Raw genomic sequence first — 18,875 nt, 5'->3', positions numbered from 1 at the left:
ATGTTGGAAGCAATAGAGTTATTTTAGGTTTTTTTTTTCTCTTATTCCTTTGTTTTCTTAGGGGTTGTTAATTTTCTTGGGGTATGGTAGGAACATGTTGGAAGCAATGTAGTTATTTTAGATTGTTTTTCTTACTCCTCTGTTTGGACATGGTTTATTAATTTTCTTGAGGTATGGTAGGAACATATTGGAAGCAAAGTAGTTATTTTAGGTTATTTGTTTTCCTTAATCCATTGCTTTGTTTGAAATGTTGTGGGGTTTTTTTGGTTGTTGTTTGCCTGTTTGTTTTTAATTTTTTGATAAACAAAGTTAAAAAATTGAAAAAAAATCAGTAGAAAAATGGGAGTAAAAACTGAATGACAAATAGGGTGGGATGGGGGGATGGTTTGGGTATTCTCTTTTCACTTTTATTTGTTATTCTGATTCTTTCTGATGTAAGGAAAATGTTCAGAAATAGATTGTGGTGATGAATGCATAACTATATGATCATACTGTGAACAGTTGATTGTATACCATGGATGACTGTATGGTTTGTGAATATATTTCAATAAAACTGAATTAAAAAAAAAAAAAAAAGAAAAAAAAAAAGAAAAAAAAAAAGAGGAACTATAACATTAAAAATCATTTGAGAGTGAAAAAAAAAAAAAAAGAAGTTAATAGAGAGGCATATAGGAAAAAAATATGTATACCTATTGCTAACTGTGTACTACAGTTAGTAGTATTTTAACATTCTTTCATCAAGAGTAACAAATGTAGAATACCAAAACTATGAATCAATGATGGAGGGGGGCATGGTTAGGGGTATAGGAGAATGTGAGTTTCCTTTTTTTGTCTTTATTTCTTTTCTGGAGTAATGAAAATGTTCTAAAAATTGAAAAAAATTTAATTATGTTGATGGATGCACAGCTGTATGATGATGCCATGGGCAAATGATTGTACGCTTTGGATCTTTGGATAGTTGTATGGTATGTGAACAATCTCAATAAAAAATATTTTTTAAAATGGAAAAAAGACTTAAATAGACATTTCTTTGAAGAAGACAGATAAATGGCAAAAAAGCAGATGAAAATTACTCAACATTATTAATCATTAAGCATATGCAAATCAAAACCACAAGATACCATTTCATACCCACTAGAATGGCTACTATTTAAAAAAAATTACAAATGTTGGTGAGGATGAGGAGAAATAAGAACACTATTCATTGTTAATGAGAATGATAAATGGTGCAGTACTCTGGAAGAGAGTCTGGCAGTTCTACAGTAAGTTAAATATAGAATTACCATATGAACTGGCAATCCCACTTCTAGGTATATACCCAAACAATTGAAAACAGGGACTCAAACAGATGTTTGCACACTGAAATTCATAACAGTATTATTCACAATTGCCAAATGGTGGAAGCAACCCAAGTGTCTATCGACAGATGAATAGATAAATAAAAAGTGTGTATATGATATATATATTATATATATTATATATATATAATATATATGTGTGTGTTTGTGTGTACATATTTATTATTCAGCCATAGAAAGGACAAATATTGTATTATCTCACTGATATAAAATAATTAGAATAAGTAAATTCATAGTCAGTATTTAGAATCTAGGTTGCCAGGGGCTGGAGTGGAGCTAGGGAATGGGGAGTTAATGCTTAAATTCTACAGTGTTCCTATTTGGGATGATGGAAAAATTGGGGTACCAGACAGTGGTGATGGTGATGATGGTAGCACAAAATTGTGAACCTAAATCAGAGCACTGAAACATATATTTGAATGTGGTTAAAAGGGAAAAATTTAGTTTGTATATATGTTACTAAAACAATTTAAAAAAATAGAATTGTACAACACAAACAGTAAACCCTAATGTAAACCCGTAATGTACAATTACAAAACTGTTCTTTCCTCAATTGTAACAAATGTACCACACTAGTGAAAGGTGTTAATAATAGGGTGGTATATGGGAACTCTGTATTTTACGCATTTTTTTTCAGCATACCTATAACTTCTCTAATAAAAAAAATTTAAAGAATAAGATGGGCTATATCTACTTCTACTACTAAACTTTAAAAAGTGAATGGAGCAGAACATCATGTAGAACATGAATTTTATTTTCAAAAGAAGAGAAACACAAAGCAGAACTCTGTGTGTGTATATCTATAAGTACACATACATATACAAGAAAGAGAGAGAGAGAAAAGATGTTCTCTATCCCCTTCATTCCCTTTGTCTCCCTCTGTTTCAGTTTTCCAGGCTGCTAAGATGAATATCATGCAATGGGTTGGTTTCAAATCAGGAATTTATTGACTCATGGTTTCAGAGACTAAAAGGCTTACTTTCTTCCAAGGATGTTCAAGTCCCACAATCCTTGGGGTTCCTTGGCTTGCCTCTTTGTTCCTGTCACATGGAGATGTCCTCTCCTTTCTCTTCTGGGTTCCTGCTGACTTCCAGCTTCAAACCCTTCCCATTGCTTTCTTGTACTATGTCTAAATTTCTTCTGTTCATGAAGTAATAAACTAAAATAACTTCTTCAAGACATTCTATTTACAATGGGTTCACACCAATAGGAATGCAGATCAAGACCAAGAACATATCTAAATTGAGGTATATAATTCAACCCACCACACCCTCCATCCTCAAGTTAGTGGAGTGTGGCTATTTTAGCATCACCATGTAAAAATTAGACACATTAGAAGTGACCAATAATATCCAGGAAAAGATTTTCCCTGTACTGTATGTGTCCCACTTTGAGTACTATGAAGATGCAAGGCAGGTAAGTGAGAGCCAGATGAAGGCAGGATTGGAGAGGATGGAGGCCAAGAGAGAAAGTGACTTCCAGGAGGCTAGGGGAGCTGCACAAGGCAACAATGACCGTAAAGGAAAAGGAAACATTCCAAATCTTTTTCTGATTAGCTTTTTGTATTGATTATTTCAGTGGATGAACTAAACCTATATACTTCCCACCACTGCAGGACTTATTGGTTGGGTTTCATTTACATACAATTTGTGTGTAAGTACACACACATGCACAACTTTTATCAATGGCTATCTCTGGGAGGTAAAATTGGAGGGCGAAAATGGAGAAATTTTTACTTTGTTTTTCATCCACATTAAGAAGAAGAAGAAAGAGTGATAAGATTATAAAGGCCATTATTTTCAATTTTATGTATTTCTATGATTTACAGTTTATCTATAATGAGCATGCATTTTTTCATAATCAGAAAAAATTATTAAATTACTAATTGTCTTAGCCGGGGTTCCCCCAGAAGACAGAGCCTGAGGCAAATGCTACAGGGGTGGTGAAAAGGGAGAGAGGCTGGAAAAATGGGAGCACTGAACCAAAGTGTATTTTTAAAGCTGGCCACTAGTAACTACAACTGACTGCTTAATTTCCCAGGACTATCCTTCAAGAAGCTATATAAACTGAGTGCCTTGGAGCAAGCACTCCACCATGACGGAAGGGAGAATAATTTTTCTACCAGTTCCTTTCTCCCATGTGTCAAAACGCTCAGCCCACAGGGACTTCGATCCCCTGCACATCCATGGTGCACGTGGGTGGGCAGTGAGAGAATCCCACAGCATATAATACCTCAACATCAAAATTGAAGCCCCAGGGAAGTTGGTGAAAGCTGTAGGGCACAAGCAGGAGGCAAGGGTCTGAATCTCATCTGTGGCAGGGGCTGAGATAAAAAGTCCTGGAGACAAGTGAGGGCAAGAAGATCCAAAGCTGATCATCAAATGTGTCTGATGCGCCAACTGAAATAACTCACCAGAGATGACCCCACCTTAGGGCAGCCCCAAATATCACACCAAGAAAATTATCATGAGGTAGTCTGAAGCATCCCCATAGTAGTTACAAATCAAAATGAAAAAACTCTCACAAAAACATTGTGAAAAACTAGTACATCATACTAAATAGCAAGGGAACTGGATTTATAGAGGGTTTTCTTTCCAAAATGCCTGATCCCAGTGAAAATACTTCTCTGAAAAGCTGGAGAAGTATTAGAGGGAACAAAGAAGGAAAATAAACCAAGTGAAAAAAATCCGAATGAACTAAAAGCCAGGAATCCTGTCATTATCCGTGCAGGAAAGGGAAGGGGTTCTTTGGTTCAAAGATTTTTTAGCTGTTTTAATTTTTACTTTTCAATAGCTATGAAGCACTGAGTATAAGTGTAAACACATTTGTATTGTGTGTCTATGAAATTTGGGTTAGAGAGGCAGAGGGAACTATCTCAAAGAAATGATATGCTCAGAAGCTTCATAGGTGCTGTCCTGGAAGGGAGGCAACATGTCAAAGAGAAGGATGTTCATCGGTACCAAGAATTTGGCCACCAGGAAGAACTCAGGTCTGCACACACATTGTATAAAGAAGGAGAAGCAAATGTACCTGACTTCAATATCTTTATAGTCATCAGCTCTGTATTTATTTTTTTTTTTTTAAATCTGGATACTGTTGAATACATTATGAAGAAAAGGTAGATGACATTTTTCCCACAATATTTAAAGAAAATATTTTAAGTTTTTATATCCCTTAAGAAACAGTTCAATTTAAGTTCTGCATGCTATGAAGAAATTCAATTGTTGAGTTATTCCAAATATGTGTAAAATATTCTAAAAATTTCATAATTAATGTGTAATGTAAATATTTTGTTTAAACGCAATGAAGGGTTATATAGAAGGTTAAGTATAATGAATACAATATTGAATGCAATGTGACTTTTTAAACAACAAAGGGATTTCAATTTCAGGAAGAACAGCACGTAAACTCCTGTAGAAACCATGGTCTATGCAATCATGTAACTGAGGCATATTCTTGAAAATCAAGAGCTTGGTTGTAGTCAGCCATAGCTTCCTCAATCAGACCTATTTTGCCACGAACTTCTGCTCTAAGATTATATGCTGCAGCATTGTCAGGCTGCAAAGACAGGGCTGCAAAAGAGAAAAATAAATTTCAAGATATATTTTATGCTAGCATTCAAAAATTGTCTCATTTTTTAAATTAAAAATTTTGTAATGTAAAACTTTATTTGAAAACATTTTTCTTCAAGTATAACTGTTTAGTTAAAAATACTGGTTCTAAGAAAACTAACTTTGAAAAACAGAGTATATCTTTTTTAGAGACTGCCATCATTTGCACATGGTGTCCTAATAATTTTCTATATCTCAACTTACCAAAGCCTTAAGTTAAGATATTACATAAAAGAATCTATATTGATTACATTAAAGACATGGTACCTAAAAACCATAATTCTTGTATAAGTTTACCTAGGCAAAAAGACCTGATAATTTTCATCATCTGTAATCTAAAAGCAAGCACATCAACTACTATATTCTTAGCAAGAAAGTTTTTTAAAATACCTTTATTAAGGTCTTCCTCAGCTATTTCATATTGTTTTAAACAGCAGTAGAAGTTTGCCCTATTAAAATATAATGCAGCCCAATAGGGACAGCTTTCAATTGCATTTGCAAAATCTTCTTTTGCTTCTTTATATTTCTTTAAAAGTGTATACGTAATAGCTCTATTCATGAGAGCACATTCATTTTCTGGATCAAACTTCAGAGCCTTTGAGAAGTAATCATTGGCCTATAAAATATGAAGATAATGATCATTTTAATATATTTTAATATGCAGCAATCTAAAACACTTTTACTCTTTATTTAAAATTACCGCTCGTGGTGTACCAAGGGGGCAAGTGGAAACGTTCCATTCCAGATACAGACAATAAAGAGGTGCACTGTCTGTAGAGGATGCATAAAACAATACTAAAACTGACTCAAAGTCAGTCTGCTTATATTGTCACCATGTGTCAGCAATTCTAAACAATGTCAGTCATAAACTCCTCCTCCCTATTGGATTAAAATGCTCCCCCTTCCCACCCCCTTCCCACCCACACCCGCATCCCTGTATACCGCTAGAAGAAGGTGAAATTAGCAAAGAAGATGGCCACACCAAGAAGATAAAATATAAATTAGAAACATAACACTTTACATGCAAAAACAGCTTTAAGAGCTAAAGCGATAAATGAATTTTCTCTAGGATTTAAACCATACCAAAAGGATAAATCTTAGTTATGCTATGAAAAACTATAAGGAAGGAAGGGAGGAAAGGAGAGGAAACAATCAGCATTTTCAGAAGATCAAAGACTAGACTATTCATAACTCATCAGGGAGTTGGCAAGTCCATCAAAGTGTGGTCCACAAATAAGTGTTAGGGCATTGGTCTGAAAACCATTTGCTACAGGTCTGGAAAGAGATGAGTACAGACATTAACAGTAAATGATTAGTAACTTTTAGTTATATTTTGGCATTGCTATGACATGCAAGTACACAACCGTTTCTTCAAATCCCCACCTCAGTAAAAAGAAGTCAGTAAAACTCCAATAGTTAGAGCCTAACTTTGAATAATGTAAATTTCCATTATAGTGTAGAAAATATTAGAAAATGGAAACCTATAAATTGAACGAGGTTACTTAAAGTATCAGAGTGTTAACCATAGATCAGTTAGAGGCCAAACACACCTAACACAATGGATGGCCTTGATTTTTTAAAATAATTGGTCTCATGTCCTTAAGTCTGTAATTAATTAGAAAGCAGACTCAGTTATTTTTAAAAGCTGCCTCTAGTTGCTGATTATAAACCAGGTCACCTACATTAAAAAAAGTAAATTTATTCCTTTCTCTTATGGAGGGGCACATGTAGCTCATCTAAATGTGGTTGCAAATCATTAAGTCACAAATTAAAGGTAAAAGAAGCCAGAACACATACATGTTTTAACCCTCTAGAGATTATTATTTGATCTGTTGAGGGACTCTTCCTCCTGACTCTAGATCTCCTTCCAGTCTAGTTAGAAATAAAGCTAAATAGCTATGCTCAAAGCCTGCTTGTTCCTGGAGGCAGTGTGCACTGAGAAGCCCACACATTCAGTTTATCAAGACAGGATGGAATACATTTTAGATAGCAAGCTAATAGGTCTGTGGTTTGGGGGTAAAAGAGCCATGATTTTTAATTAAAAAAAAAAAAAAAAAGATCAAACTATACTTTAGGTCTAATCAAATGGAGTCATATATGAACCCTATGGTTTGTACATGATACCTATAGGGTTTTTAAGTCAAGTTTATTAGGCGAGGGGCTCCCACTCAAATGGATCTTATGGAAATAGGAAATTGAACTGGCACTTTATTTGCTTCTCATTAACCAATTGTACAATCCAAGGAAGTATTGCTGGGACCCAGTCAGAGAGTGGTCTGAGATTGAAGTTTAAGGCAATTGACCTTGGTTTCTCAGCCTGGGAAAAGTCAACACCCCAGCTGTCCACTGAGATCTGAGCTAGAATAATCTCATTCATGTCTTCAAAAAGTGTATCTTAGATAACTATGCCCCAGCATCTGGCTTCACTACTTAGATCAACCAGGCTAATCACGGTCAGTGAGTTGTTGAAGGTCATTATCTAACTTTGGATAGGTTAAGGCTAACCTAAGGCAATGACAGTGGGAACCAAGTGGAGGGGGCGTATAAGAGAAAAAAATGAAGAAAGAAAACTGACAGGACTTGATGACCAATTCCATGAAGGAGATGAGGTGGAATGAGTCATAGTTGACTCTGATAATTTTTAATCATGTAACTTTATGGAAGATGATACTTTGAATTGAGAGAGGGTTTATATGCAGAAGAGCTGGACTGAGGGTAGGAGATATGAGGAGCAATTCATTTTGGGCTTCAACACATTTGTAATTCATCCAGTTTTAGTGGCTGGGTTAGGAACTCAGAAGAAAGATGTAGGTTGACAAGTAATGCAAATCATGAGAACAGATGGGCTTTCTGAGAAAGAAAATGTAAGAAGAAGAGGGCAAAGCATGGCTCCAGCCCCTAAAGAGCTTACAATCAAATTGGAGTGAGAAGGTAAGAGATCAACACACAGAAACAATTGTAGAGTGGCAAAAGCAATATTGGATATGTACAGCAATTATATACAGAGCAGTATAGAATCAAGATCTCATTTTAAATTCCTAATCACAAACCTCAAATTAGAACTCTATATTTGCAGGTAACCCTACTATACTCCCCTAGTATGTTCACTTTTCCACTCTCCACAACAATTATTTCACACCATCTCTTTTCTCCCCCAAAACTCCTGACCCCCCACCCCTACTCTTAACCATTGACTGATATTCATACTCCACAGAGAAAATAACATCAATAGGTAGAAATGCCTACTACCAAAATCTACCTATCTACAGTCAACTGTGCCAAAATCCCCTTCTTTCCCTCTTGATATAATGTATAGCAGAACTTGCTCCTGTCAAAGGCTACCCTGTAACTTTTGAACTCTAAACCCATCTAATTCACAAAGATTTTGCTCGTAATTATCCCCTCTGCTCTCTCCTGCAACAATTTCTCCCTTTCTACTAAAACCTTCTAAATTGACATAGGAATAAATACCATTCATCTTCATAACAACAAAAACCTCTGAACCCCTCAGCCCACTCGATCCACCACCCCATTTCATTTTTCTTCTTCCCAGCAGGATTTCTGGAATAGGTTGTCTGTAGTCACTGTCTCTAACTCTTCAGTTCACATTCTCTCCACAGTCATGTCCATTCAACCCTCTGCCTCCAACAATGTTCTTGCCAAAGTGATCAGCAACCTTATCCATACTCCTCCTACTTGAACTCAAAGCAGAATTTGAACTTTTCTCTTTCTTCAGACATGCTGCTCTCCTCTCCTGTTTTGCTTCCCATTATCCTGGCCAAATGCTTCCTTCTCCTTCTGGCACCTCCTCTCTGCCAACTTCTAAATATCCATGTTACCCCTGGGCTTGCTCTTTAATAAGCCCCATCTCTCCATCTACACTCTCTACTCAGGTGGTCTCATATAGTCTCACACATCTGCTAATACTGATGTAACAATGGTTCTGTGAGATTGTACTACATTGTACTAGGCATTTGCCACTAAGTATTTTCTTGTTTACATATTTCCTTTTTTATTTCCTATATCTTCCTGCAATGAAACAGAAGCTATATCAGAAGACTTCTTTGTCTTGATCAGCTCTGTATCCTCAGCCCATTATTACTGCCTGCCATAGGGCAGGTACATCATAAATACATGGAGATTGAATAAATGAAGAACTATGTGCAATCAGGAAATGTTTGCTGAACATTCCCAGCAAAAGGTGGGCCAGAACCACAGCATCTTAGCAAATAAAGGTGCCATAAAGATCATTTCATAAAGGAGTATGATGATACACCTGGGTGGCAGAGGGCCCCAGAAAATGCCAGTAAACAACAACAACAACAAAAAAAAAAACCTTTAAAAGTGAGTGCATCAACTTAGAAGGCAAAAGCTGTGAAAAATGGTAAGAAACACAGTAGAAGCTTTCCTAAACCAGACTAGGCTAGGGCTGCCATATTTTAAAGTCAGAGGGACAATGACCACAACATCAGAAGGACACCAACTTGGAAAGCTACCAAGGCCCATCATTCTGTTTCCCACAAGAATTCCTGCTTTTGGTCCAGAGAAAATTTTTATCTTATTCAAAGGGGAGTAACAGAAAAGGAATTTGCCTGTCTTCATTGTAAACAAAAGGATGTAAAATAGCAGCTTTACTTTTGGAAAGATAATAAAAACTCACTAGAAAAAAAAAATATTGCTATAAGGCACATGAAATTATAAAATTTCAAAATGAACTAGAAAAAAATGCTAAGAAAGCAATCATAGTTAAGAAAAAACAAATCAGAAATAAAGGTCCACAAAGGGTAACAGATATCTCAGAAAACACCGTTAAGACATAGAAAAGAGGCATGAGGAAAGCAAAGAATAGGAAACAAATTAGAGATAAAAGCATTTGAGGAAAAAGTAAAAGGTATACAGAAGTCAAAGGACAGTCAACATATGTATAACTGGGATTCCCAATGAAGAAAATAAAAAACAAAACAGTTAAACCGTAATCCAACAAAACTTTTCTGTAATCTACACATTGAAAATGCACATTGCATACACAACAAAATTGACCCCAAAGACATATCTTGGTAAAACTTTTTGTTTAAAAAAAAAAAAAAAAAAAAAAACCTTTGGCTGTCTTAGCAAAAAGGACAAGTTGCTTAAAAGAGAAAGAAAATCAGTTTGGCATCAAGCTTCTTGATTCCAACATATAACACCAGAAAACTGCGCAACACTTACAGACACTCAAGGAAAAAAAAAGTGAGCCAAGAATTCTAAATTCAGAATGTTGTCCTTAAGGTATAAAGGCTGCACACAAACAACTATGAACATGCAAAAAATTCAAAGGATATTGTTCTCATGAGTCCTCCTCAGAACTCTATTACAGGACTAATTTCCAACCAATAAATTATAGAAGGCAGGGAGGGGTAGAGGTGGATGTTGGCTTAAAGCCTGGTAGGGAGAACTGAATGTATTGAAATGGGGAACTAAGACTAAAGGGCACAAAAAGAGGAACAAAATTTTGTGTAAAAATTAAATACTCTGGCAAGGTAGGAATAATGAAACACAATGAAATGGGAGAACAGGGAGAGAGAGGGAAATAAGTTGACACAATAAACTCACACAATCAGCTCAAGAATATTTCAGAATACAAACATGAATATTTTCAAAAAGAGAGAATACTATTAACTAAATTTGAATAATGAATGAGAGGAAGGAGTACTGGTGGAGACAGTTACAGAGTAATTTTATTGTTGCTCATGGTAGAGAAACTAAAGAAATGAGGAATAAAGGTACATTATATACAGGTATTTTTATAAAGATAATCACTAGAGCAAAAATACAAATCTTCCTAAATATCAGGAAAACTGTGGAAAAAAAGTTAATGAAAACAGACAACAGAATAAAATGCTTTGAAAAACACATAAATAGAAAACATAATATAAAAAAATGGAACTAAGACCAAACATACTGATCATATCAAAATGTAAATAGGCTTAACTTATCTACTAAAAGAAAATATTTTCCAACTGACTCTTAAAGCAAAATCCAAATCTATGTTGCATAAAAGAGACACACCTAAAACAAAGGCTTCTAAACATTTAAATTAAAAAAAAAAAAGCAAAGGTAACCCAGTAGTCTTGATTCTTGAAGACGACTGTATAACAATATAGCTTATACAGTGTGACCATGTGATTGTGTAAACCCTGTGGCTGACACTCCCTTTATCCAGTGTATGGACAGCTGAGTAGAAAAACAGGGACAAAAATTATATGAATAATAGGGGGGATGGGGAGATGGGATGTTTTGGGTGATCTTTTTCACTTTTATTCTTATTCTTAGTTATATTTTGTGTTGGAGTAACAAAAATGTTCAAAAATTGATTGTGGTAATGAATGCATAACTCTATGATGGTACTGTGAACAACTGATTGTACACTGTGGATGACTGTGCGGTATGTGAATATACCTCAATAAAACTGAATTTAAAAAATAGGAAAAAAAAGGAAAGCAAAGGAAAACCAGACAAAAGCAAACCAAAAGAAACTAGGGATAATGATCTTAATATAGATAAAATAGAGTTTGTTCCAAAAAGCTTTAAAGGAAACAAAGAAGGGCATTTATGATGCTGAAGACTAAAATTTACAATATGTATATAACAGGTATGAATATCTATACATGAAATGATGCAACAGAAATTTTCATAAAGCAGAAACTACAAGAGATGTAAGGAGAAAGAGATAGCAACTAACCAATAATAGAATACTTGAATAAACCTTTATCAGCCTAACATAAACCAAGGGAAAAAATGGATATAAACTAATTAAAAATGTAATTAATAAGATAGACCTTATAAATATATGTTTAATTCTATATTCTCATAGTAGAAAACTTCTCTGAAAAGACCCATGGAGTATTCAAAAAAGTTGCCATATATTAGACCACATTAACACTCAATAAACTCCAAAATTTAGAAAAATATAAAAATTCTTCCACCTGGAACTTTTACACACCCTATTAATTTATTCTTGAGTCAAAGTAAAATACAAACTGCAGTTGTAGAATTTTGGAAAAACATCAGTAATAAAAAAACAAAACACATGAGATACTGCTAAAGCAATATTCAGGGAAAGGGATAATCATAATAATTTATCACAATAAAAATGAAAGGGTTACAATAAATGAAGTAAACTTCCGACTCAAAACAAAGAACAACAAAGTAAACTGGAAGGAAAACCAAACAAAAGAGTGAATATAGACAAAAAGCAGAAATTTAAAAATTAAGGTTTTGAATCATGTAAATGCATTAGCAAGTCAAAATAAAACAAATTTTAAAAAATCATCTACTAATTCAACACTTATTTCAGATATTATGATTGAGGTCCAAAGAGGTTAAGAGGTCAGACAAAAACAGAACTAAACCCCAGTTCTCCTTATTCCCATTAGGTTCCCGCAAAACCAAAACTAAAACCCAGGTCTTCTTACTCCCAAACAGATGTTTCTGTGACTCAAACTTAGAAAAGGTAAAAATTTAAAAAGTTTGATCATCACGTCACAAAGGAGGGTCTTGAGGTAATCCTAGATTTGGCTAAGTGCAGGAAAGGAGCAGAGGATTCCATGCTGAAAAATTGGTGACAACTTCACCACAGGAAGGCAATGCTGATACCTGGGGAAGTGGAAATGAATATTTACTGGACAAAAGTTGAATAGTTGATGATAATGAGAAGAATAAATCCATAGAGATGCAAACATTTCATAAATAATTCTAAACATTTTTGTGAAAAAGAACATTACATTTCTTAAAAGAAGAGCTAATGAATGATTGGTGTATTGGGATGTAAGGATTGCATTTTGAAACAATACATAACAAAGATGCATTTCATGTCAAAAAGAAAATGTTAAGGAAAACACATTACCTGGGAAAACTGCCTGTGGTGAAAGTAGATATTTCCTGCATTAAAGTAAGCCAGCGCGTACTTGGGATTTAGAGAAATTGCTGCTTGATAGTCTTTCATTGCATTCTGTTTTTGACCCATAAACTCATGAATCACACCACGATTTGTTAACAATTCTGCTGTAGTATTGATCTGCAATATAATATTATGAGTATTTAGCATCTGGAAATAGTACTTAACTCCAATTTCATGTCTGCAAAAATGAACATTATGAAATCTATCTTGTGGGAAACTAGTAACCTCATAGTGCAGGTAAAAGCCCATTAGAGCAAATATTTTGAGAAAGCGCTCTGCATGAAGTTGGTTCAATGTCAACACTTGGTTGATTTGGTTGCAGTAAACAAATAAGCTTAGTGCTTTATTCAGTTCCTTTTCAAGGAACAGACATGGGGAACAGCTTATCTGTTTAGCTATGTTAAACTAGAGAAGAATTAAACTGAATGGTTAACAGGTTTTATTTTTCCTATGTAGTTTCAATTATCCTTTTTCTCATCTTAAACAAATCTCACCTACTCAAATATACCAAAACAAAACCCAAGATTCAAGTTCTAGAAGAAAAGAGAAAGATTTTTTCTGTCACTGTATTCAAAACCTGGTATTATTATTTGTCATTTCACTATAGCATTATTCTTTTTTAAGTTCCTTCAAACTGAGAACATTATTTTATATTGTGCAATTCGATTTGTAGTAAAAATAATGCTGATGTTCCATGAAACTATAAACTGCACTTACTAAGAGAAATCAGTGTTTATCAGGAATTTGTTTTTGAATTTTAAATGCATTAAGGTTTATAAAATTGGCAAGCTATAGTAATTCTTTATCCTAGGAATCACTTGGGGAAAAAAGCAATTTTCTCCACAAGTCACTTTAAAAAGGTAAGAGAGAACTTCTAACTTAAACCTGTTTATTGATGGTATAAATGTATGCTAATGATAAGTGGATTTTTACCTTTATGGCAGCATTAATATCCTGAATTGCAGCAAAATTGTTACTCATCTGAAGACAAACCACAGCTCTTCCTTCATAGGCTAGGTAGCTTTTTGGATCAATTGCTATGGTAATGGTAAAGTGGTTCCAAGCTTTCTGGAATTTTCCTTGAGCCTAAAATAATTTTTCATTTACATGAGGTACGAAATAGTCTGTAACATGATAAATGTTTATAATTCTAACCCACTTAATCAAATAAAACTTTTAGTAAGGGTATATTTATATTGTACTAAATCTAAGATATTTTAAACAAGAAAGCAAGCCGTACTGTGTGTGCATTCAATTGACAAATTAACTCTCAGTATTTCTGTTGAAATTTCAATTAATTAAAATAAATTTCATTGTCAGAGTAATTTAATACCAATCTTGGTCACTAAAATCATATTCACCAAGTGAAACACCAATGCTTCTGACAATGGCTGCAAAATTTACAATGGGCTCCACACACACAGGCAGGGATTGTATTTATCTTGCTTGGCTCTGAATCTCCAGTGCTGGGCACATAGTAAAATAAATATGTGTTGCATAAATCAGTGAGTGAGTTAATGTTGTAAAACATATTTTGATAAATCATACCAGCATTTGGTATTTAAGGATCACTATACATATTCTATGGAAAATGTGTGCAAAACTACCAGGCATCTGTTTATAGCAAACTCAGTGCTAACTGGAAAAATGTAAACAGGTCAGGAGAGGGAAACTGTTAATAGAATGATGTCAGAGTCTTTCCCAGAGACGACCAGCTAGTAACTAATTAAGTACCTCACCACAGGAAGGCACTGAGTTGATACATGAGCATGGTCCAAGGTCTGTCCTTTATTCTTATGGGGTCAAAACCCAACTTGCCAGAATCTCAGAAGATAACTTACTTCGACCAAGATGAATCCAGTCACTCTCACATAAAACTAACAAGAAATATAACTAGTAAGAGAAGCAGACACTATTCTTTGACCAGCAAATCTTCTCCCCCTGGATTAACCATGTGGAAATCCACATCATCATCACAAGTTCATTTGATAAACAAGGAAACAGGCAAACTGAGATTAGGTTATTAGACTATTCAGCTGCAAACAGCCTCACAATAGATTTTATCTGTCATCTGTTGCTGACATTATCTGTTTTGCTCACTTCTTTAGTAGGGGAATCTATAAGTATTTGTTGAGGAATGGTTACTCCTTCCCCTGCACAAAACTTTGGATGGGCCTCTATAACCTTTTTTCAGTCCCTCCTTTCCTGATTCAATCCTGATTTATGCTTTTCAACCCTCTTTCAAGTTGATACATATCCAGTGGGATCTTGGTAAAATGCAAATCTCCTGTCATTTTTAAGTGGCCTACAAGTCCTTCAACTCCAGCATTTGTTCAATAGTCTACCCTCACCTCACACCATTCTCCCCTTGCCCATGACATTCCACCCACTTAGGCCCTCTGTCTCCTTCTCAAGACTTTCTAATGGTCTGTTCCCTGTCTGGAACACTATGTCCTATCCCCAAGTCATCAACATTCATTGTCTTCAACTGGCATTTTACTGAGCACCTACTGATTAATTACTAGTCTTTCAGGTCTTAACTTAAATGTTACTTTCTCATGAAGCCCTCTCTGGCCCCTCAAACAAAGCAAAGTCCCCTTGCTATAAGATGTCCTAATACTTGTTCTCTTCCTTTGTTTCATTTATCATGACTATATTTAAATAATTATTCATATGATTGTTTGATGCCCATCTCTCCATTAGACAGCAAACTCTTCAAGTAGAAGAGTCAAGTATAACTTGTTCACTGCTGTAATCCCTGGGCTGAGAGCAGTTCCTGCCATATAGTAGGTGCTCAGTAAAATGCCTGTTGAAGGCAATGAATGTTGATGTTAACACATTTCAGTGGATTGCAATCAGCTCTAGCTGCTCTGGGAGTCATCCTGTCTCTTTAAATTGACCTTGCACATTTCTCCTGTGATCCAATAAGAGCTAAGACACTCAGAGGCAATCTTATTTCCTCTATTAACAAGTTCTTGGGCACACTTCACTTTAACTACCAATCCCAACAACCACCTACAAATATATTTATTACCAGATCAGCAAACTTAAATGAAACAAAGATCAACTTGGACAGCCAATTATTAATAGGGATTTCTGCAAATTATAATAATGTAAACATACTCTTTGCCCATTATTTAAAATTGTCAATATTAAAAAGGATGAGAAGATGATTTAAGCTTACTCAGTCCCATTTCATGGAAAATATGGCATATTTAGCATTTTATTCCAAGAATGTAACTACATTTTTTATTAGTGCAAATTAATGCAAATAGCTTCATGAATTAAGAAATTTCAGGGCATGAGTCAGATCAGAGTGCCCCAGAAATTACTACAAGAACCTGCCTGGCAACAAACAGAATGACACTTAGTTTTTCATCTAGCTGGAAGGACAGATGCCTTGCAACCTGCCTTCCCAGCATCTTCTAATTCACTCCATCTGGAAGATGACTTGAATTCAGAAGTCTCTATATGGCAGCTATCTGACCTACCATAGGTCTGGAGCCCACTGCTAAATTTTCAAACATTGTTTATTCCCTTTAGCTTCTGACTAATTTAATAAGACAAAAACCTATGGTGCTCAGGTATAATAAGCTAGTGAAACAAATGACCACTTCAGTTCTTATCTGTGAAATTCATTAAGCAAATTTTTTAAATTGCTATTAGTATTGGGTGATGTAGAGAGGGGTGCAGCTATTAAGGAAACTCAGGTCTAAAAAATCCCATCTGACTCGCATACCAGGTCCCCAGGCTCATCCAGGCAGGCTCCCTGTAATTAACTGAACCCCTGTCTCCAACTGCCACTCTGGATACTAAAAATAAGGGAAAGGTAAAATTTTCATAACTAATGAAATAACATTTACTCCCATCTCCAGTAAAGGGCCAAATATATCCTTTCTCTTGTCCAAAAGTTGCTTTAATAGCTTATGGTATTATATAACAGTACCTGCAAATTATAGCCTAAACTAATCCTGGCTTTTGTGTACATTGGATTAAAATGCAATGCTTTCAGAAAGTCCTTCTGTGCTTGCTTGGTGGCTGCATCATGACCATATTCCATGTAAGAATTTCCTCTTCCTACATATGCATCCAGAAAACGTGGATTAATTTTAAGAGCCCAGGTGAAGAAATTGACAGCTTCTTCAAACTCTTTAATTCTGAAAATAAATGAAAATATTGATGCTTTCCCATCTATTATTTTTTCTTAAAGATTTGTATTAACCCTTATAAAAAATCTTCTATTTTTATTATCTGTCTGTGCTGGTTTGAATGTATTATGTCCCCCAGAAAAAGCCATATTCTTTGATGCAATCTTGTGGGACAGACATATCAGTGGGGATTAAGTTGGAACGTTTGGATTAGGTTGTTTGCATGGAAATATGCCCCACCCAACTGTAGGTGATAACACTGATGAGATAATTTCCATGGAGGTGTGGCCCCACCCATTCAGGGTGGGCCTTGATTAATGGAGCCATATAAATGAGCTGACAAACAGAAGGAACTCAGTGCAGCTGCAGTTGTGACTGACATTTTGGAAGAGGAGCTACAGCCAAGAGGGACATTTTGAAGAAAGCACAGGAGCTACAGATGAGAGAAAGTTTGAAGACGGCCGTTGAAAGCAGACTCTTGGTCCGGAGAAGCTAAGAGAGGACAAATACCCCAAGTGCAACTAAGAGTGACATTTTTGAGGAACTGCAGCCTAGAGAGGAACGTCCTGGGAGAAAGCCATTTTGAAACCAGAACTTTGGAGCAGACGCCAGCCACGTGCCTTCCCAGCTAACAGAGGTTTTCCAGACGCCATTGGCCATCCTCCAGTGAAGGTACCCGATTGCTGATGTGTTACCTTGGGCACTTTATGGCCTTAAGACTGTAACTGTGTAACCAAATAAACCCCCTTTATAAAATCCAGTCCATTTCTGGTGTTTCGCATTCTGGCAGCATTAGCAAACTAGAACACCATCTTAGGATGCAGATAGGTAAATCCTTCTGATCTGAGGAAATCAGACAGGTTATCTGAAGTTTTGGGTAAAGGTAAAGAGGGAAGGTAAGGGCCATTTTTATAACAGAATGTGCTTGAGTGCTATTTCTGAACCTGTTTTAATAGTTATCAGTTGTCAATATAGAAAAACACATGCTATTATTTATTAGTCTGTTTATATCAGATTAAAAATAAATTTATGTATATGTATTTAATATTTCCTTATACAATACAAGGAACCAAGTTTTCATGAAATGGGATCCATAAGACTGATCTTCTGTAACGGCAGCCTATTTCATTACATATACCACAAAAAGAAAGGGAGAGAAAAACGTAAAACTTGTTAAATTGTTAAAGTATGTGGCTAAATGATAACTTTCTATCTTCTCTAATTATTCTCTGTGGTAAGGATAGGGGCTGTTGAAGGAATCAAATATTTGTTCATGGGCACATAAAGTCACTTCTCCATTTCACGTGCACATCCAATAATTACATTCAACCTTAGTTAGCATAGAGAGTCTGGAATTTAAACAAAAAAAGGGGGGGTGGGGCAGAGAAGCTAACACTGGGCAACTGCTTACTTATTAAGTACTCTTCCACGTGTTTTACATATGCTATTTCACATTCCAAGCCCTCTGTCAGTTAGTGACAATTATCTCCATTTGATAGATGAAAAGAAAATCAAGGCTCAGAAAAATCTGCACATAGTAAATGGCATAGAAAATACCACCCAGTCCAAAGTTTGCAGAGTAAACACCTGGGATTCACACCCAGGTAAGCCTCATCTCTACCGCACATTCTTCACCTGTACCTGCAGTTGGCGCCAAAGAGCCAGGAATCAGGTACCTCATTAGCACAGTCAGAAGGGATTGTATATCATTGTATATCAGTCCTAAACATGCAATAATACTAATTTTGCAAAGTTGTTATGAAGATCAAATGACAGCATGTGAAAAACACATAGCACAGAGTATTTCATCCAATGAATA

At 35.3% G+C, this 18,875-nt stretch overlaps 1 protein-coding gene and 1 long non-coding RNA gene across 2 annotated transcripts in view; one reads left to right on the top strand and one right to left on the bottom strand.

The window, feature by feature from the left end:
- Positions 1-18,875, top strand: part of LOC119532448 — a 116,769-nt gene that overhangs the window by 45,600 nt on the left and 52,294 nt on the right. The gene's annotated exons all lie outside the window — the stretch shown is intronic.
- The window catches only part of TTC6 (tetratricopeptide repeat domain 6), an 87,016-nt gene continuing 72,695 nt past the window's right edge, over positions 4,555-18,875 (bottom strand). The window contains exons 13-17 of the mRNA XM_037834869.1: positions 16,855-17,065; positions 13,842-13,994; positions 12,855-13,025; positions 5,360-5,585; positions 4,555-4,930 (exon numbers count right to left, since the gene is read on the bottom strand). Of these exons, the coding sequence (XP_037690797.1) occupies positions 4,794-4,930; positions 5,360-5,585; positions 12,855-13,025; positions 13,842-13,994; positions 16,855-17,065 (898 nt within the window). The 3' untranslated portion in view covers positions 4,555-4,793. The remainder of the gene's footprint in view (positions 4,931-5,359; positions 5,586-12,854; positions 13,026-13,841; positions 13,995-16,854; positions 17,066-18,875) is intronic.

Source organism: Choloepus didactylus, chromosome 4 (assembly GCF_015220235.1).
Source record: "Choloepus didactylus isolate mChoDid1 chromosome 4, mChoDid1.pri, whole genome shotgun sequence".
Classification (NCBI taxonomy): domain Eukaryota; kingdom Metazoa; phylum Chordata; class Mammalia; order Pilosa; family Megalonychidae; genus Choloepus; species Choloepus didactylus.
The sequence above is the reverse complement of the archived record's forward strand: the minus strand, read 5'-3'. Positions and strand labels throughout refer to the sequence as shown.